The sequence below is a fragment of the Kogia breviceps genome, chromosome 10 (assembly GCF_026419965.1).
Source record: "Kogia breviceps isolate mKogBre1 chromosome 10, mKogBre1 haplotype 1, whole genome shotgun sequence".
Classification (NCBI taxonomy): domain Eukaryota; kingdom Metazoa; phylum Chordata; class Mammalia; order Artiodactyla; family Physeteridae; genus Kogia; species Kogia breviceps.
Window position 1 is genome coordinate 104,965,682 of NC_081319.1, and position 20,817 is coordinate 104,986,498.

Genomic DNA, 20,817 nt, shown 5'->3' on the forward strand with positions numbered 1-20,817 from the left:
TTATTCTTTTATTCTGTTCTGTTAAACAATCATAAGAGTCAGTGATTTTTTAAAATTGAAGTGTAGTTGATTTACGATGTTGCGTTAGTCTCAGGTGCACAGGACAGTGATTCAGTTACACATATATATGTATATATTTTTTCAGATTCTTTTCCATTATTACAAGATATTGAATATAGTTCCCTGTGCTGTACATTAGGTCCTTGTTGTGTATCTGTTTTATATATAGTAGTGTGCACCTGTTAATCCCAAACTCCTAATTTATCCCTTCCCCTTTGGTAACCATAAATTTGTTTTCTGTGTCTGTGAGTCTGTTTATGTTTTGCAAATAAGTTCATTTGCATCAACTTTTTAGATTCCACATATAAGTAACATGTAGTATTTGTCTCAGTGATTTTTTTTTCCTCCACTGGTACCCTTTCTCCTTTCCCTTCCCATCTCGACAAATCTGCTTTGTCTGTCATTTTGACCTAAACTTTGGGTATTTGCTTGGCCATTGAAAGCTAAAGAAGTTGCTATTTTGTTAAATTAACATACAAGATCCTCTAGGTCCTCCCATGAATCCTTAGAAACTTTCCCTTCCCCAGGCCCTTTGTCATATACATGAAAGCAAGATCATTTCTCTTTGGGGCCTGGCTACAGGTTTAGGCTTGAAACAACCTACTTCCCTCAGATCTAATAGTTTTAGGATATTGAAGGAAAATGGGAAAAGGTCACTGTCCACAGAGCAGCCCAAATCTCTCCTTCCCGGAACTTTTCCCCAAGGCTCTTTGTTGCTGGAAGTGTTAACCTTGGTTACATAAAGCTCAAACAGTTAAAGCTTAACTCATTAACCAGCGGAAAAGGGAAACTATGTAATTGACACACTTTACTTAGGAATCAGGGAAACAAAAAAGTAGAGTCCTGGTTTCTCTCGGAGGCCTATGGAAACAGAATCTTTGGGAGTCGGGCCCAGGGATCCACTTTGCAGAAAAAGGCACCCCCAGTGATTTTATTGCAGGTGGTTCTTGGAACATACTTGAAAAACACTGTAAAGGGGAAAAGCTGATGTAACATGCATGGATGAGAGTTTGGATATTTTGGGGGGTAGTGGGGCTTTGGTTTTAGTGGATGTTAGTGAGTTCAAATTAGCTTTTATTAAACGTTAAAACACACACACACACGATTAAAACTTCAAACATTACCTAAAGGGAAGGCTTCTTCCCACCCCCAAACCCCTCCCCCGTACTAAGGCAGTCAGTATGAAGCTTTTGTATATCATCCCCCTAAATAAGATGGAATATTCGAGTTAGGGATGGGTGAGATGAATTAAAGGACAATTGAAATAAATGTTGAAGAGGCAACTTGTTTGAAACAAGAGGTAGTTGTTTCCTCTGTTCTATCGTTAGGAAAAGAACAAGGCTCAAATAGTATTTAGAGGCAGGGGTCAGAGTATGCTTAGGTTTTAGGTTAATTCCAAAGAACGTTCTGGAACCTCATCAACAGCAGTAACAAACTTAGTTGTTCAGGATCCCTTATTATAATAGACTTTCACCTAAATCCCATATAATTAGCGTCGTTAGCCAAATGGCCTAACATCCCGTTCACAGGTGTAATACAGACATGGACTTGTACTTTCACTGGGTTCCAACCTGCAACGACCTTCCTCGTTTCCTCCACCAGCTGGCTCTCTTTACTCCTGCCTACAGTTCTGAGTCCTGAACCTTATGTACCAGCCCTTTGTATCCATTCTCATTTCCTCCTTCTTTACGTGTTTCCATTTTTAGCCCCTCACCTTTAGAGCTGGAATGATCTAATCTTTACTGGTAAACCCTTCAGCAAGGGACATGCATTTTGTCCACTGCTGCAGCCCGGTCACTGCCTGGCAGGTGATAGACATCCTTTAAGGCGTTTGCCTGGAGTGGACTTCACCCATCACAGAGGGCTGTGACGTTTGCAGAGCAGCTGCGAGCACTCGCTCCCAGGCTCGGCCACTAACGGCCCCAACTCCTCAGGCAGGTTCCCTAACCTCTCCGTCTTTACTTACTCACCCAGTTTGTAAAGCGAGTAGGATACCTTTTACCTCATGGAAGCACGTGAGATCGGGTGAATGAAGTGCTGGTAAATTCAGGCACGTGTCGGGGGGGCAGGGAGGGCAGGGAGGGCAGGGTGGTTGGAGTGGGCTGTCCCGGCACTGGACTGTCACCGGATTAAGTGACAGCTCACGATAGACCGTCGTGCTATGGAGTGAGGCGCATGCACCCTGGCTTCCGGGGAGGCCAGGAGTGGGAGCGGGCGGGGGATGGGAAGCAGGGGGCGTGGGGTGTCTGCCGGGGGCTCCGTGAGAATCCTGCACTGAAGGATTTCATCTCTTGCAGCGATGGGTGCGGGAACACTGATTCTTAATGGCTTGAATGTCTTAGAGGTAGGTGATGGCAAACCTCCTATTGGGAACATAACCAGACTTTTACTTAGGATGCCACTGGACCTAAAGAAAAAACAACTGAAACACCTACCAGATAGTTTTCAGTTAGGAGTTCCCAACTGCTCTCAATGCAGTTATGTAAAAACTGTTAGCGCCATTGCTGAGACTTCATTGCTGAGGCCAAGGGACTAGTAATTACGTATCACGTCAGGAGCACTTGCTGGGATCCTCTTCCCGGTGTTTAAACCGAGTCCCTAGAACGAGGCACCGCGGGGAACGATGCGGGGAAACAGGCAACACAGACAACCGCTCACCACGGAGGGGGCTGGTGTGTAGTTAGGCACAAATTCAAGACATCCTGCCATTTCGCAGACCTGCTGGAAGTCAACGTCTACCCCTGTGTTTGAAGAGACATTTGGCAAAGCTTGTGCCAGACGCGCCCCAAGGAACCCCGCTCAGGAAGGTCTAGTTACGTCTGGCTTTTCGGCTTTGCCCGTGGAGCCCCCCGTCTCGCCCCCCAGCACTGACACTTTTTCCCGGCTCCTTTTCGGGTCTTCACGGAGGGAGAGTCTGAGTTTCTCGGCCGTAAAAGCAAAAGCCCGTGATGAAAGCCGTCGCCAGCCTGCATCCAGCCTACGTACGGCCTCCCCTCGGGGCCCCCGCCCGTCGCTTTGGGTCGATGACCGCGTCGCCCTTGGCCCCGTACCGGGCCGCACGGGAAACGCGGCCCGGGCTCCGGCAGGAAGGTTCTCAGGGCTCCTGCCGCTCAGCTGTCGCTCCAACCGCCACGACCCGACCCGACCCGACCCGACCAGGCGGCCTGGGCAGCAGCCGGCGGCGGGGCTCCGGCCGGTCGGACGCGCTCTACAAAGCCGGCCGGCCGGCGCCTCTGCCTCCGCCCCCCAGTCCTGTTCTGCGTCCGCTAAAGGCTCACACGACCTCCCTGTTCCTCTTGGGTGTCTCATCGCTGTTCTGTTTAAAGCTGAAGACAGCTCCTCAGGAGAAAATAAAGAATGGGAAGGAGCGGACGGGGGCCCAGCACTCGTCAGGCTTCCCCGCCCGCGAGGAGCTGAGCGGGAACGAGAACACAACACCCCCTGGCGGCTGCTGTGCACCGAGCTGCTCGAGGCTGCTGTGCACCGAGCTGCTCGCGGGTTGCTTCCAGGCTGCAGGTTCCGAGGGGCGGATTCGGCTCGCTCGGCGGGACCTCCTCCCCACCCTCCCCTTCGTGAGACTCACAAAGCCTGTCGGGTGTCTTCCGACAACCTTCCCCAACCTGGCGGTTCCCAGTCATATCTGAGCACAAAACAAACACTTTGCGGAGCACGTCTATGAAGATCAGGTAAGAAACAGTGTTTCTGACTTAAAGCTGAACGTAAGACACCAAAGCAAGCAATGAAAACGCAGGAGGCAGCATGGTAACAAGAGGCGCATTTTATTACATTTTCCTAAGAAGTCAACTGGGAACATTGCTGCTGAAATGCAACTCACAATTCAAATGACACTGGGCATAATTGGGACACATGTCAAGTATTTTCAGAGATGAGCTTCCGTATCTTGGTCACTAAACGGAAAGGTTCTTCAGAAGAACAGCCCCTTACCCTACACACAGGAGAGGAAAAATTAAAGATACCATGATGATATCTATCAAAATAACCGCAAAGCATTTTAAAAGTCAATTTAGCGTACATTAATTGACATGTAAAACACATGAATTTGTAGTGAACATTTCTATAAAGGACATTTCGTCTCAGAAAAGAATGATAAAATTCACGTTAAATATACACCTGAACTAGGACTCTATCAAAAAGAAAACACTTTATGAAGCCCAATTTCTGACACTGTCATGAAAACTAACATAAAGTAACTGTGCATATTGGATGTCTGGCTTCTGTCCTCGCTCGACATTTCGAAGGGGGTTCCCCCAAGCTCGGCCCAAACCTGAAGCCACGTGGTTCCCGTTTCAGGGATTCTCCTCCTCCCCGGCCGGCTAGACAAGGCCAGGCGAAGGGAGGGCAAGAGTGCAGAAAGGGGGCCAGCCCGCGAACTCCACACCCCACTGCCTCCACCACACCCCCAACACTGTGGCCGTAAAAAGGTCCCGAGTATTTGTTTTAGTCAGGGAAAGAAAGTGGCAAGTGTAACGGCAAGAGAATATATTTTTTAAAACACAATTACTTTGAGAAAAAGGAGAGTGGAATGAAACGGGCACTGGGGAATAAAGAAACAGGGCGCTGTCACTAAGGACGTGAAGGTGAGGGCGCATATACAGATGCTGGGAGGGCCTTTACAACGTATGACAAGACGCTCCCTTTCAAAGCCCTGAAGTTCCAGCCCGACTTCTGATAACCTTCGAGAACACGTCGACCCAGAGAACGGTGTCTAAAACGCGTAAGCGCAACGATTGCCCCAACTACAGAGAGAACTATGCCATCTTTGTGCGTTACGTCCCGGGACTTATGGACCCTGCAGTCTCACAATCACTTGGCACCACTTTTGCCATAAAGTGCGCGATACGGCGAAACCTCCGGGGGAGAAACCACAGAGCAGCGGGCCGCGCGTCTGCGGAGGACCCTTCATGGCCCGGGCCCCCCGGCAGCGGGCTCGCAGAGCTGCGCGTCTCTCTGCGGTAGAGCCTTACAGCCTCCAATGCCATTGCGCGCGTGTGTGTGTGTGTGTGTGTGTGTGCGCGTGCGTGCGTGTGGATAAGCACTGCTCACGGGGCTCCTTTCGAGCAGATACATCAAGGAGTGCCGAGTTCGGGAGCGTCAAGGATCCGCAGAGCGTGCCCTCGCGTTTCCCTCCAGGAGGAGCGCCCGCAGCGCTCGGCACGTCTGCTCTGCTTCGAGGCCGCGGGCGGAGCACGGGCCGGGCACGGACGCCGAGGCCGGGCTGGAGGAGAGGGCGTCCCAGGGGCGGAGCAGCGCGCCCAGCGCCCCGGCGCGCCGGCCCAGGAGGCGGGGCGCCCCACGCAGAAGGCCGCCTTCAGCCGCGGACGCTCTTCGGCCGCCCCGGCTCTCCTCACAGCCCCCGGGCACCCGTCCTGACAGCCGCGTGTGGCGCGGAATCTCACCGCCCACGGGGTCAAGGGCACTAGATGGGACAGCCAGCCTCATGGCAGCCGCGGGAAGCCGGGGAGAGGCGGGAGGCGCGGCGCGGCGCGGCGGGAACTTCACAATGAACCCAGAGGCACCACTCGCTAAGCACCCAGCGGTAGCGCACCCCAAATCAAAACGCTGAAAACTAAAAAACTAGACAAAAATTAAGTGGAGGATCCTTTTTTTTTGTTTAATCTTTTATAGGACAGAAACCTTAGCTCATGTCTTCCGGTGTCATCATCTTCCACTGAGCTGCACCTAAAACACAAAGAACAAGTAACAAGCAACTTTGTTTTTTAAGGAACACGTAACAGTTTTGAAGGCATAAGATGAACTGTCTCTAGTGGAAGTTAACTTACTTAAATAAGTATATAAAACGAAGCCATGAAAATCACCAGAAACACACAAATGTTAACTGTCAATATTCTGAGTGAAAATAACTAGGAAAGACTTGACTATGCAGCACGTTACCACCAAAGTAAACGGTGGTGGGAAAATCACTACCCGCGTTCCAAGCAGGTAGGAGAGCCGCCCCTGTGACGCCTCGTTTACAAGGCGTCACCACCTGAGGATGAGCGCCGCCTGGCATTTACGTCAGTTTACGCCTAAACCACGAGGAGATGGGGGCACGGAGTCAAAGCTGGCCTATTGTATCATCTACCACCTTCCTGGCTGTAGTTCATTTCATGCCTTTAAATGGAGTAAAACCCACCAGAAGAATGCTGCTACTCTGATTTTCCATTCTTGAATGCACCAAAATGTGCATGCTTGTTGTAATTAGGCGCCTGGGTGAATAAAAAAATCCCATTTACAATTTTAAAATATTATTTAAACCCCTAAAATCTGATTATTTTCCACATTCCTCAGGGAGACAAGCATTAATTTTACCACCCAAACAGAAAAGATGACACACATATCTGAAAATTCTCTGCTATCATGTTAAAAAATACTAATTTCTTCGTGTTGCAAAACCAAACCGATTTACATGATTTTGTTTTAAATTGTTGCTAAATGTTTATCTACACATGCTGTCAGAAATAACCTTGTTAAGAAGGTGAAGCTGGTGTCTCAGCAAATCAGACCCCTTGGAGAAGGCGGTGAGTGGCCTGTGCCCCGTTTTCCTTTTTCTCTTTCCGCACCATCAGAAGGAAAAGTGAGAAAATAGCAGAAACATTAGTTAAATCCTGAATTATACCCCATAACCTACAGGAATTACCTCACTACACTGAAAGCTGACAATACTGGTAGAATTTTTTGATGAAATAATTAGGATCCTAATTATTAATAAAATGATAAACTTCTGGCTAGGTTTACGTCTTTAACAAATAATTCTTTCAGTTAAAGACTTAAAGGAAGAAACGCAAGGTTGCTTTTAACTCTACATCGTTTACCTGACTTACCAGCATTGAAGACAAAAACTTTTAAAAATGGCTACAAATGCCTTGTTCACAAAAGACTTTATTACCTAGTGATGCATACTGAGAACATACAGAAACCTGCATGGCCCACGTCACATGCAGCAGAACAATCTTCACTTTACAATAAGTGAGTGTCAACTGTTTTATGCAATAGACAACACTTTAAAGTCACATCCTTAAAGAAAAGCTTCATTTACAAAAGAAATAAAAGGTAAAGAAGCAATTACCGCTTTTAAAAAGCAGCTGCTTTGTTCAAGAGTGGAAGGTTTATGCCTGTATTGAAAGACAACATGATCACAAATAATGAAAACAATGAACAAATGAAAAACACTTTTACCATAAAGCAGTACACTTTCAAAATGACATACAAATAGTTAAAAATTTCATTATGTTGTCTATCTAACTTTTAAATATGAGGACTCCCAGAATTAGGCCTCAACATTTTGCTATTAGTAACTGAAAACTACGCATTGTTTCTATGTCACTAGGAACTGTATTTAACAAAATGTATATAAAGTCTATAGCAAGTTGATTTAAAAAAAATTAAAGTTAATAAGAAACAGTACACTGAAGGCGCTCCATCCATCAAGCGCACACTCTTCAAACTTTTGGATGTGATGAACAGAACAGAAATCGTAACTATGCCACAGTTGCAATGCCAAAAAATAAAACAAGATCAGTTATCACACATGCAGGGGATTCTGCCACAAAGCTAATATCCCTCGTTTGTCAATTGTTTCAATAAAATAACATCTTAAAACACCAGTGATGTTGATGGTTTAGCTTACCTTCAGTGTACTGAATGTTGTACACAACCTGCTTTAAAAGAGGAGACCATCCCTGCAGGCAGGCTCAAGAAGGAACAGACCCCTTTCGGCACTGACTACACCCAGGGCATGCTGCTGTGGCCTGCACACACACACCTAGGAAAACGTGAATATAAACAGCATTTATGCTGGCCATTTTACCTGAAGACCAAAAATGAAGCCAAGTTTGCTAAAAATAAATCAACCACCCATATTACTACTCATTTTATAACAGATGCTCTTTTTGTCTTTTCTGTGAACTGCAACCATTTACATTAGCACTGTAATTCTGTGCAGTCTTGGCGATTAAGACATTTCTACAGTGAAATTTCACATAAGACACAAAACAGATTAACTAACATTTCTAAAAGAAATATCACCCTTGGTGTTAATTCAAATATATCATGCTTCCTCAAATTTGCTGGAGAAATATTTATAAGTTTATATACATTAATAAACTGCTGTGAAATTTCTTCAGTCTTTGTATTTAATTTACTCAAACCCTGGGAGCTTCTTCATCTCGTTTAAATCTTCTCCTGGATGAAGGCGTGCTGCAGGGCCTGGTTGATGCTAATCCGTTTAGCTGGGTCCAACATTAGGATCTGGTCCAACAAGTCCTTCAGCTGGTGCACCTTTTTACGCTGGTCCTCAGGGAGCCGCTGGCACCCGATCAAGTCGGCCAACAGGTCCTTAGTTGGGTTAATGGTGCTCAGGACAGTAACTTTCTCCTACAAATAATTTTTTAAATGTGTATCTCTAAATACATTACTAAACATACATAACCGAAAAAACTTGAATGAAAAAGGTCAACCCCAAGTTAGCCGTGATAGTTTAAACATGCTTCTGTCATTTAATTTCATAAACAGATCAGAATGACAACGGAAAGGAATTCGATGAGAATTCAGAAACCTAGTTAAGGAAGGAAGGTGAGGGCGGTGTGTGAACAGAGGCCCGGAGGCCTGCAACGAGCAGCATATGCCCGCTGGCCCACTGCCAGGTGTGGAACAGTGGGGTCCATGGAGTCGTGAGGAGGGGGAACCGCTGAGGACGGCAGTCCTTCTGAGGAGTTAAATACATTATCTTATAGGGAAGAGGGCGCCAAGGAAGAATTTTTAAGCAGGGAGGGTAAGACGATCGGATTTGTTTTCAAAAAGATCACTCTGGCAGCAGTACGGAAGACGGATGGGAAGCCAGACCGAGAAAGTGACCCAAGGAGAGAGAAAAGGGCCTAAATACGATAAAAATAAACTCATTATACTAGGCAAACATTTTAAAATCTTTTCCATAATCTGACGTGCCTTATTCAGGAACTGGCCAACAGCAAGAGGAATTAGTGTTTTAAAACACTCGCATCTCCTAGAACCACCCGGCACACAGTCTGTTAACAATAAGACAATCATTGAATGTAGCACACCTAAAGGACACTTACCCTCTCTGTTACTTTATCAACTTCTATGTACATGAAGTTGAGGTTTTGATCAAAGTGTTGGTCTTTAAATACGCCTTTCCGAATCATCTGGCAATAAAAGAGAACAGTTGCATTTCGAGCTCTTAGACGACATCGGTAGTCTGGTCTACCGATGACCCAATACACAAGTCACACCAGTGTTCCCGTTTAGTCTCTCTGGGTTTGCGTCCTTATGTGAGAATGATCTCCGATTCCTTGTTCTCGAGAGACTACCACCACCTTTGGAAAAGCTCATACAAATGCTGTACCTAAGACTACTTAACAACACGAAATTGTATTTTCCCAGGCAGTGACTTATTAAACCAATTACAACAAATATCATGTTGTGCTTTCACTGTTAAACACTGAAGACTAAGCAAAGACTTACATCAGTGGCTCTGAGGAAAAATATTACACAATTGGGGCCTTCTCTCTTGGCAGTTGAGAAACCTAGTGACATTTTAAAAATTATGTTATAACAGCCCTAAAGTGACAGCAGGTCAGGCCTCGTTAAAACAAGTACCAACAGAGCTGATTTCTGTGCGTCTCAGTCTAAACGAGTCCAGCATAACAGAATTTGGACAGAACTTAAAAAACATAATGGCTTCTGACCTACAGGGAGAAAAATCTGTAAATCTCTCAGAAAGTCCGCACATAAGATGAAACCATAAAAGCCTAAGATACGGTCTTTAGACATTTTTATAAATGCCTATAAAATTCTTGATTTGTGTTAATCCAACAAATATTACAGCTCAAGCATTAAGGGTGAGTTTCAGGTGAAAAAGATGTCATTTCCCGTGAGTTTTCTTGGTACCCCCTTCCCCTCCCAAGCAGCTTCCAACCTCTATAAACGGACCGCCGGCAAGTCCCCCCCTCACTCTCTGACGACTGAGTCCTTCCTCTGCCACCTGCCTACCTGGACCCGCGTCCTTCCTCACTGCAGCTGTGTTACCAATAACGGTGTCGTGGTCCCAGGGACCCTGCTGCTGCCCTGCCCATCGCTGAACGACAACCAGTGGAACAAGGGAAGGACAGAGGTGTGAAGACAGCCGCATGTGCCCTCTCCCCCTCACTCCCCTTCTACCTTCAACTACAGGCCCTACACTTCTGCTTAATTCAGCAGAGTAAAGAAAAAAGCACGAAGACAGACTTTAGACAAGAAAAGGAAAATGGGATCCTCTAATTCTCTCTTGATAGCTCTTGGCTGATTAGAACCACTAATTTCAATGCCAGGCATGAGAGAGAGCTAAGGAATCAGAGTAGCCATGTCCCTGCGTCTCAGAAATCGTTTTATAACCACCAGAGATGGGTGTCAGCAACCCGCGAATCTACCGGAAGGCACCCCTCGGACCGTGGAAACACACTCACGCTGGCATCCTACCTTATTTGGCATCTTTCCTTTGAGATCCATGGCGAGCTTCAACATATGGTTATTGGTTTTGCCAGGAAATAAAATCTTTCCAGTATAGAGTTCATACAAGGTGCAGCCTACGGACCACATATCTATACCGTAGTCGTAGCTTTTACCTATAACTGAAAACACAGCGCAAGTCTTAACACGTGATGACGGAACCATCAGCTGCTGCTTCTTCCTTAGCGGGGGGTCAACTTAGCGCCGACCACGTAACCGCAGTCTGAGCGCCTCACTTCCACGTTAGTTCATATTCTTTCCCACTGATTCTCAATAGGGACTCTTACAACTTTGAAACCTGAAAAAGTGAGGGCGTGGGGAAGGAACCGGAGGGGCAGAAGAAAGCGTGCATCTCTTCTACCTTTTCATTTCGCCCTCGGTGGAGGTCAGCCAAGGCAAGGGAAGGGGACGAACGCAGGGTCCCGGACAATCCACCAAAGTGACGGTCAGACCCGAGGGGGTAAGAGCGGCCTCCCAGAGCCGAGGGCTGCCACACCTGCCACGACTACGGCCACCCCACCCGAGGAGGGTGAGCCGGCTACGGCTCCCTTCCTCGCGAACGACCCCAGCAGCTGCCGCAGCGCGACGGAAAACAGGGCTCAGACAGCCCACATGCCGCCTGCTGCGCACGACGGCCCGGGCCACAGGGCGCCGGAGGACACTTACTGATTTCAGGAGCGCGATAAAATCTACTGACAAGGTAAGGCGTTATGTCGTTATCCGCAACATGTGAAGCCGACCCAAAGTCGCAGAGCTTTAAAATAGTTTTTGATTCATTAACCTGCAAAACATTTTATAATTGAAGTTTAACTCACGCCAGGAGAAATGAAGACACGTGATCAGATTAAAAACACTGGCTCTGGGAAGTTATTCCCAATACTGAGAACAAAGTCAGGCACTTGAAAATTCCTTTTCTAATTAGTTTATAAGTCAATTTTCTAATTATGAAGAATTCAGGGCTCTCAAATATTTGATCATATATTAGTAAAAGAACTTTTTTCAGTGAGGAAATAAGAGATAATACCGAGTAAATGTAACCAAAGCTATTTAGAAAAGGGTGGAATAGCAACAGGAAGCAGTGAAGCAAAGCACCTTCTAGAAAAAACCCCAGGAAACCCGAACCCATCAAGTCACTGCCTAAAGGGACACGAAGACAGTCACTGAGAAGAAATCAGACTTCGATTAACTTACAACTGACTTAAGTTAACTCTCGTTTGCCAGAAAATTACGATGGCAATGAAAGCAGAAGAATGATTCAGATCGCATTTGGACAGAAAGAGAATAAAAACATTCTTCATACAAAGCTGCCAGACCATCCCACATTTAGCACTCACTTCGAGTCTAAAAAATATTAAACCCCTTAAATGTAAAGAAAGCATCAGTCAGGAGAATGTTAAATGTATTTGGCAAGGCGGATAAACACGAACACACTGCATTAGGCACTGGTCTGTCTTCTCCTTTGTGAACGCTTCCACACACACAGTGACGGTGACACAGCTGCCGAGAGCGGCTGCAGGTGCCCACGGCTGCCGCCCCTCTGGAGTCAGAAGCTCGTTCGGGATTAACAAGTGAGGATAATTCACATCCCAGAGTCCCTTCCCCCCCTCAAGACACACACACAAATTCCGAGTTGGGACTTGAACCTGGCCTACCGTTCCCACCCGGAAGAAACGTAACACTTTAAATAAGCAGCCCCGGGCAGTCTCTCCTGGGAGATCACAGAGCCTGGTCCGCGCTACACGCTACAGACAGGTCGGTCCACTACACATGACATCCGCGGAATTAAGGTAATACAAGAAAAGTACTGTGAAAGTTTTAAAATATAAACTGCATTCAGCCACTTAAGGGTGCAGCTGCAGTAACGAGAGAAAACCCCGGGGCCACTTGAAAATCTGAGTCTGCCAGGGAAGGCTCGGGACCCACACTCGGGTACTTCCCTCCACTCGCCCGCGGGGAACGCAGCGCTGCTGCCGGGCCGACGGCTGAGGTCCTGGGCTAAAAGCTTTGGATTTTCATTAACACACAGCGCCGCACGGTTGCGGCTGGCTATTTGTTCCTTTCTCAGAGAGAAGGGCAAACTGTCTGAAATCCATGTGAAAACGTATACTAGTTTAGCACTAACTCAAAGAAAACTGAAGTTTTAAAAACAAGGGCTTCTAAGATGCTAACAAATGTCTTATCACTTAACCTCCATGGTGGTTACACAGATGTTCAGTGCATAACCACCTTTACGTTACACACAGCTGATATGTCCTTTGATATGGATGGCGTATTTCACGATTCAAAAAAAGAGAGAGAAAAATTGAGGTAAAAATCAACTATGAAGTGGACTCAGCAAGCCGACGGCTCACGCTGTACCGACCAGTTCACTGCAATTACTCAGCCGCTCAAACCTCAAGTGACGTTAGAGATGCAGTACCTGCCTTTTAAACTCAGACCAAACACACAAAACGGAACACGCCTCATTAACGTGGTGGTCTGGACGGAGATAATTGAAGATATTAAAAAAGAAGAGAAAGGGAAATCTGAACGAAGAGCTAAGTTACTGACAAGGAGTCCAAAACAAACTTTAACGGGATCGTATCTCTCTTAAACCACGTGGAACATGGTATGGGCAGACGAGCTAGAATCCCCCAGCTGTGAACATGCTCCCGACTCTGACAGCATGACAGGGAAAGGGCTGGGGAGGGAAGGGGCGTGCACACACCAATCACCCCACTGTGACGAGATGTGTTTCTAAGTTTCACAAACGTAAACACTGGGAAATCTGCATCTCCCACACCAGAAGGCACGAGCTAGGAGAGGTCAAGACTGGGAAAGGCTCCCTTCCATACAAGGCTCAAGAACAACCGAGCTTTCCTGGGTGTGGCCGCCAGAAGCCACAGCTTCTAAAGCATAAAGAATAAATGAAAAAGAATTATTCCTGGACACCCTAAACTCAACCTCATGCCATCTGCTTCAGAGAGGGTACATCTCCCTTAAAGGCCCCTCACTCTGTCAGTGAATAAAACTAGAGAACAAAGGACTGTGAACACTCCTTATTTCAAAACAGCAACACTGCAGCATTTTTCCAGGTACCCGAGGAAGCCCATCGTTACTACATCAAAGCATTCTTGGGGTCTGTGTGCACTCATCAAATCCATCAATCAACAGGAGAAAATTGGGACAGCAGCCTACTTCCTCTCTCTTCATACTTTACTATAAAATTTCATGGCCCAATCTCTAGAAGAGTAAAAACTGGTAAAGTGATTTGTAACGGGTAATGCACTAAATTATTCTTCAAAGATGTCATTTCTAGAACCCAGTGGTAATCATATTATAGTAGAAGTTATATGGATGTACAAGGTAGCCTGATCGTTTGACTTACCAAGATATTGTCTGGCTTGATATCTGCATGGAGGATATTGCATCTTTTAAGGAGTTTTAGTGCCAAGAACAACTGCTGACTATAGGATCGTACAGCCTTAATATGAAGGCCAACATCCTTACCATATTTTTTTAACACCTCTCGTAAATTCATACTTTTAGGAAAGAAAAAAAACAAATAAAATTAGGGGTTAAAATGCAAAATGGAAATTAAGAAAGGCAAAACCATTTTCAAGCATAAAGTAAAATCAAGTTCAAAGCATGAATTACAATGAAAACACTCTGTTCAAGAACCCCCTCCCGTGGCCCAAACGTTTGATAAATTATCCTACATTGAAATGGGAGCGCATGAAACTGTGTACACAACACAATTTTCAAAATGAAGAGAAGGGAAGGTATGCAGTGCTAAAATTCCTACTGATTTGGAATGGGCTTCCGCTTGAAAACATAAACATGAAGCCACAGTTTTGAAGGTGGACGTCATATTCCTAACTCCACTATTCCCAGCTTTTCACTGTGGCTTAATCCTTTCTTGAAGTATTTAATTTTCAGAGAACTCTCTGCTGAGCTGAAGGCCACAGGAGGTGAGCGTGTGACACACAGTACACAGCCAATCACTGTTTACACATTAACAACTGTCAAGAAGCTAGCTCCTCACCGATAGTTAAAAAACAAAACCCAGAGCCAACTGGAAAAAACACATCAAATACCCAGAAAATTTATCACGGCATTTATCTGAACTGAGGCTGGCAAAGGTGAAGAAGCTGAGTTTTCAGGGTAATGTACAGGTTTTGACACTGTACCTCAGAGGCTCAAACACGAGGCAGAGATGCTGTTTGTGATAAAAGTGTCTGAAGAGTCGCAAACAATGAAATTTGTCATCAGGATCAGCATCGTTCAGTTTTTTCAAGAATTCTAATTCTTTTAAACCAGTTTTTTGCCTGAAATGAAAAAGAAAATTAGGTCAAAATTGGATACATCAAGAATTTAGGAAAACTACACAAACAACAAATGCTGGAGAGGGTGTGGAGAAAAGGGAACCCTCTTGCACTGTTGGTGGGAATGTAAATTGATACAGCCGTTATGGAAAACAGTACGGAGGTTCCTTAAAAAACTAAAAATAGAACCTACCATTATGACCCAGCAATCCCACTACTGGGCATATACCCTGAGAAAAGCATAATTCAAAAGGACACATGCACTCCAATGTTCACTGCAGCACCATTTACAATAGCCAGGTCATGGAAGCAACCTAAATGTCCAGTGACAGATGAATGGATACAGAAGATGTGGCACATATATACAATAGAGCATTACTCATCCATAAAAAGAAACGAAATTGAGTTATTTGTAGAGATGTGGATGAACCCAGAGACTGTCATACAGAGTGAAGCAAGTCAGAAAGAGAAAAACAAATATCATATGTTAACACATATATGTGGAATCTAGAAAAATGGTACAGATGAACCGGTCTGCAAGGCAGAAACAGAGACACAGATGTAGAGAACAAACGTATGGACACCCGGGGGGAAAGCCGGGGTGGGATGAATAGGGAGGCTGGTATTGACATATATGCCCTACTATGTATAAAACAGATAACTATTGAGAACCTGCTGTATAGCACAGGGAACTCCACTTTGCTGTGCAGGAGAAACTAACACAACATTGTAAAACAACTATACCCCAATTTAAAAAAAAAAAAGAATTTAGGAAAACTACATAATATGTATTTATTTAGTGATGTGTTTAGTCTGTTTTTTTTTTACATGCTAATAATAGAACTATTGAGGAACACAAGTCTCTGTATCATTCACACAATACTTTACTCTTAGCCAAATACTGTTTTCATGGAGTTAATTTCCAAAATAATCAATGAACAAAGGAGAAACATCGAGGAATAAACCCACCTTGCTTGAACGGAAATCAATCTTGCACATTTTATCTCAAGATGTCTTGATGCAAATATTATCCTCTGAAATTCTAGTCATAATATGTCAATAGCCTACATTTTAAAATCAGAGTCTCTAATGCAGAAGCTGGGGACTCCCATGAAACAAACTTTCTATGCCTACAGGCGACCTAAGACTTCAGTATAAACCTAAACACTCCTTTCGCGTGTTTCCAAACCAGCGCCAAGTCGACCGTGACGCCGGCTCAGTGTGTGGCATAGATTAAGCGTTAAAGCACACGGGTATGGCAATTACCTCCTTGCTCATAAAGAGAGGAGGCAACAGACAAAGATACAAATAATTCCCAGAACTATCTGACTTTACACCTTTTGCAGGCCGCCATATGCTCAGTGACAGCTAATCAATCGGACCTTTTGATTTCTCACCTTTCGTCTCGAGTTTAAGCTATTCACAGCCAAGGATGGTGGTAAGACAAGCGGTGGGTGGAAGGAGTCTGAGCTGACGTCAGTGCACAAAGCAAGTGCTGAAATGCACTGAAATGAATTAAATACAACCAGCCTACGGTTCCAGTGCTTCACACAGAACAACACGTGACTATCAATTAAGTACCCAGACCTGCTCTGTCGTTTCATAAGCCCAATACCTGTCCTACAACGACAGTGGTCCCTATTTGAAAACAGGCTTATCTGTGAACACCCGTGCTGGTGAAGGTTCTGCTCTGCCTCCTGAACTTACATGAGCTCGTTGTTCCTAATGATCTTCACGGCCACCTCCTGGTTGGCCCTCGCATTATCCCTGGCTCGGACCACGTTACTGAACACGCCTTGACCCGTGTAGCCATACACGTTATAACGCTTATCCAGGACTTCACCTATGTTCACACCTAAAAAGGTAAGCTAAAAGATTAGAATTCTGACCATAACACAGATGACGGAACAAAACTGTGAGATACACATCATAAACGTGGAAAAGTAGGGTACACAGTGCAGTCACTTAAAAACTGTGTCAAATCTCTGCTGTGTGCGTGGCTTCCTGGACGCCACGGAGACTCCAGGCCGCGCCCCCACCGTGACCCTCTCGCGTAACGTGGTTAGAGTTGCCGGCTGCCTCTACCGCTGCAGGAAGACTTTCTGCTCTCCTAGCAACTGCTGGCCACCCTAGCACTGAGAAGGGAAGAACTGTGCTCACTGCAGGGTTTGCAACTGTAGTCTGCACGACTGGCACCCCCCCTTCCCTCTGGAGGACGATCTCATGGCTGAAAATGACTTCGAATAGATTCAAGCTGCTCATCAAGTCTTCACCTCACTTCAATTCGTGACGCTTCTGGGCTGTGACATGGGTTCATGAAGCTGCTAGGTGTGCCACCCTTTTACCCTTTTGAAGGGATGGCACCGTGATGTGACTTTCAGAGTCCTCCCAAGTGCGAAGGCATCAGGCCACATACTTTTTAAAAGATGTCACAATGGACTCTACAATTAATAAGAGCTGTACTGAAAAAGAATAGATACATGTATAACTGAGTCACTCCGCCATACACCTGAAACCATCACATTGTTAACAACCAGACTCCAACAGAAAATAAAAAGTTAAAACAAAACAAAACTGCGAACTTACGATAATAGCCTTCTGCATCAGTCCAGTTATCCCTGAGGTTGGGATTCTCTTTGAAATCTTTTCCGATGCCAGCAGCCCGCAGACGCGCACTCTGAAATTAAGGCAGCAACGTAAGCTATTTAGTCACCGAACAGGCGGACATTTAAAGCACTTCCTTTAAAAGAAAAACAGGCAGAACCAGCTAAAATTTGATAACATTTTATGCCAACTTCAATAAATTCTTACTATGACTTACGTAAATGCAACACAGCAGAAACATGATTATCTAAGTCTCGGTATCACAATAATGCTCAAGAAAAAAAATAACAAGTTTATCTTCACATTTCTTTTACTGCCCTAGTCACGTAACACCCCCTCCCTGTCTCCTCCCATCTACGGATGAAATGTCACTGGCTGTGCTAGACGATGAGTTTAAGAACATCTGGAACGTCTGAAGAGTCTTCTCCACACACCGCTCACACCGCACTCTCCCCGTGACTCCCAGAAAGCCCTTCAACATCATCCAGGTGGGTGACGGGTGCCAACACGTTAACTGGCTCGAAATCCTTCCGCCCTTTCTTTACCCGTCTTTTTCTTTTTCGAGTGTTCCTGGGGCAGCACACAGCACACGGGACTCGTTACTTAAGCCAACCAGCGGTACCTTCAGGGTCAGGACATTAGTGCTTATCCTTGTCCATTTTTAATCTCCCTCCACCTCCCTTCACCAAAGCCTCTGTATCTCTCATGTTCTTTTAAATTTATGATGGAAATGGTCTGCTACTCTTGAGACCATTTTTCAAGAAAATCTTTTCAAGAAAAACCACTGATAAAATGGCTAAAGGTACAAAATTTCTTAACCCACTCCTTGTGACATTTCCAACGCTTCCATGACTTCTATTAGGCTCCAAATCCTTAAGTTCCCAGTCGCCTACAACGTAGAGGCCCAAAGTGGACTCTAGGCTTGAAAATCACTGACATCACCTGGTCTCCCCTAACTATAGCACACATACACAGAGGCTTGTAAATCCAAGAAGCAAGTTGTTTAAAAAGAAAATAACTACACATTTAAGTCATTTGGTATTTAACTTTTATGAAGCCCTCAGATTGTTCTGCTGTACTTGTTTTAAAATTTGATTTAATTTCAGACAGAGAAAAGTTGCCAGACGAGTATAAAGAGATTCTAGATACACTTCACGCAGACTCTGTCCAAACGTTAGCACTGGTTTGCTTTATCCTTCTCTCTACACACGCACACACCGCGGAGATACGTACTTGTTACATATGCCCTTTCCTGATTAACAGTTGTGTTTTTATGACTTAAAATTACTCACGTCAAAATATGCAGCAAACATATCATCAGATTCTGTAAACATATCGGGTGCCAACAGCTTCTTCTGAGATGAACCTTAATGGAAATTAGCATTAATATTTGAAAAATGAAGAGATACACATTGAAACACAAATTATAAATCAATGGAAAATCACTAACAGCAATTCAAACTTTTTTTCCCCTCTCGCACATCCATTTTTCACCAATAACCAACTTAAAATCACTTTGTAACACTAAGACATATAAAGCTATCCACTTTCTACTGAGAATGCACTTCAGAAAGTTGAAAGACCTAAAATCGATACTTCCACTAACGTTGAATATGCTAATAACTAAGCAACGATTAGATATTACAAGGGAAGCTCCTCTTTAAACTGCAATTTCTCTCAGAAGGTTAGCACCCTGCACTATGAACACAGATCTACGTTATTTCTCTCCTAAAACGCCTAATGACCCCATTAAAACACTGGGCAAAAAAATGTAAGGAGCTCCTAGAAGAAAAGAATGCAACAGCTTTAATCATATGAACACACGCCCGATCTCATATGCTCACATCTCAAACGCAAATTAAAATCACAATGAAATACCATCCTATGAGACTGGCGAAAAATCTGAAAGTATGACAACATTCTGTTAACAAGGCCCTGGATTAAAAGCCCTCAGACATTGCCTGTGGTATGGCAAAGCTGTATAACCTTTACAGAGGGGAATCTGGAAGTATATAGCAAAATGACATATTCAATCAGACCCAGAAATCCCACTTCTAAGAAACCATTCCAAAGACACAGTAACAAGCAGAAAAAAACGACTTAATGCACAACGCCATTATCGTTAATGCGCCAATCAACAGCCAAACACCTACCATTAGAAGACTAACTGACTAAACTATGGCACACTCATCACACTGGAGTACGATGCAGCTGTAAACAGGAATGACGGCCATTTCATACAGATGAGTATGTATAATTTTTTGTGTGCATGTGTAGACAGAACATAAACACATGCATATATGAAAGATGTTTTAATGATTTTTTAAAAACCCAAAATATTCCTAAAAATCAAAAGCAAATGAAAATAAGCCTAAACCAAATCAAACTGGTGGTATAACTGTACAGAGGAGAACTATTTCAAAAAACTTAGAAAACACAGGTTTGTAAACATCTTGAAATATATCCTAAGGACAAAACCATTACGTTTTCAAACTGCCTTCAGTACATTTAATACTGACAATCGCAGTGATAACTCCATGTACGGAAGTTTCAAAATAACCTAAGTAACTGTGTTTATTAGGAACCAAGGTTTTCTACTGTAAAAGAGAGAAATACAAAGTCGAGAAAGTTAATACAAATCCTGTAGTCTGGAATTTGAATTGGCAAATCAGTATGAACTCCTCCTTTCCAAAAATGTATGTATTTCCTAGTTTGCTCCACTGAAAAGGCCCATCAGTAACGGGCATCCCGAAGTGCCCTGTAGTCTCCAAGCGGCATCTCCTACTAAGTGGAGCCAAGGATCCCTGGAATAATAACTGATTCTGCTCTGGGGCAAGATACACACAAGGTGAGCCTATGATGTCTTACTGCCTTGGAACAGGAGCCAGCAAACTACAGATTGGGCCGAATTTGGCCCCTTGCTTGTTCCTGTGTGGCCCTGACACGGGAACACACCACGGGACCTTCAGCCCATCGGGCGCTCTGGGAGTGCGGCCACGCTCATCGGCCTGGGCCGGCCCAGGCGCTCTGCACCACGAGAGCAGAGCTCAGTAGCTGGAACAGAGGGAAAAAAGTCTACACTAATTACAAAAGCCTAAAATATTGGATATTTTACAGAAAGCCCCTGTCCCAGAAAGTAAAACAGCCATGTTAAATAAATACTGCAGGGTTTGCCTCAAAAAGACACCAGAAACCCATTTAAAAGGGGTTCCCTCCTCGGGTGAAGAGAGCACAATCTAAGCTTCAAAAAGAAAAACGGCAGCAGTGGATCCAAACACAAGAGCATAATGACACCAAATAATAAAAACCCAACAAAATAACCAAA

The 20,817-nt window shown here is 44.7% G+C and overlaps 1 protein-coding gene across 4 annotated transcripts in view; it reads right to left on the reverse strand.

The window, feature by feature from the left end:
• Nucleotides 1-3,822: 3,822 nt before the first annotated feature.
• Nucleotides 3,823-20,817, reverse strand: part of PRP4K (pre-mRNA processing factor kinase PRP4K) — a 42,197-nt gene continuing 25,202 nt past the window's right edge. The window contains exons 7-20 of one of the 4 annotated variants that reach the window (XR_010835197.1): nt 18,785-18,858; nt 17,475-17,565; nt 16,596-16,743; nt 14,754-14,891; nt 13,952-14,105; nt 11,251-11,365; nt 10,555-10,706; nt 9,156-9,242; nt 8,176-8,454; nt 7,709-7,843; nt 7,148-7,193; nt 6,545-6,631; nt 5,716-5,760; nt 3,823-4,006 (exon numbers count right to left, since the gene is read on the reverse strand). Coding sequence is in view for 1 of the 4 variants with exons in the window: in XM_059076599.2 (XP_058932582.1) it covers nt 8,251-8,454; nt 9,156-9,242; nt 10,555-10,706; nt 11,251-11,365; nt 13,952-14,105; nt 14,754-14,891; nt 16,596-16,743; nt 17,475-17,565; nt 18,785-18,858 (1,163 nt within the window). In the remaining 3 variants the exon portion in view is untranslated. Of the gene's footprint in view, nt 4,007-5,715; nt 5,761-6,544; nt 6,632-6,940; nt 8,455-9,155; nt 9,243-10,554; nt 10,707-11,250; nt 11,366-13,951; nt 14,106-14,753; nt 14,892-16,595; nt 16,744-17,474; nt 17,566-18,784; nt 18,859-20,817 lie in introns of those variants that run through there. The other 3 variants (XR_010835198.1, XR_009337675.2, XM_059076599.2) reach the window with 3 other exon arrangements.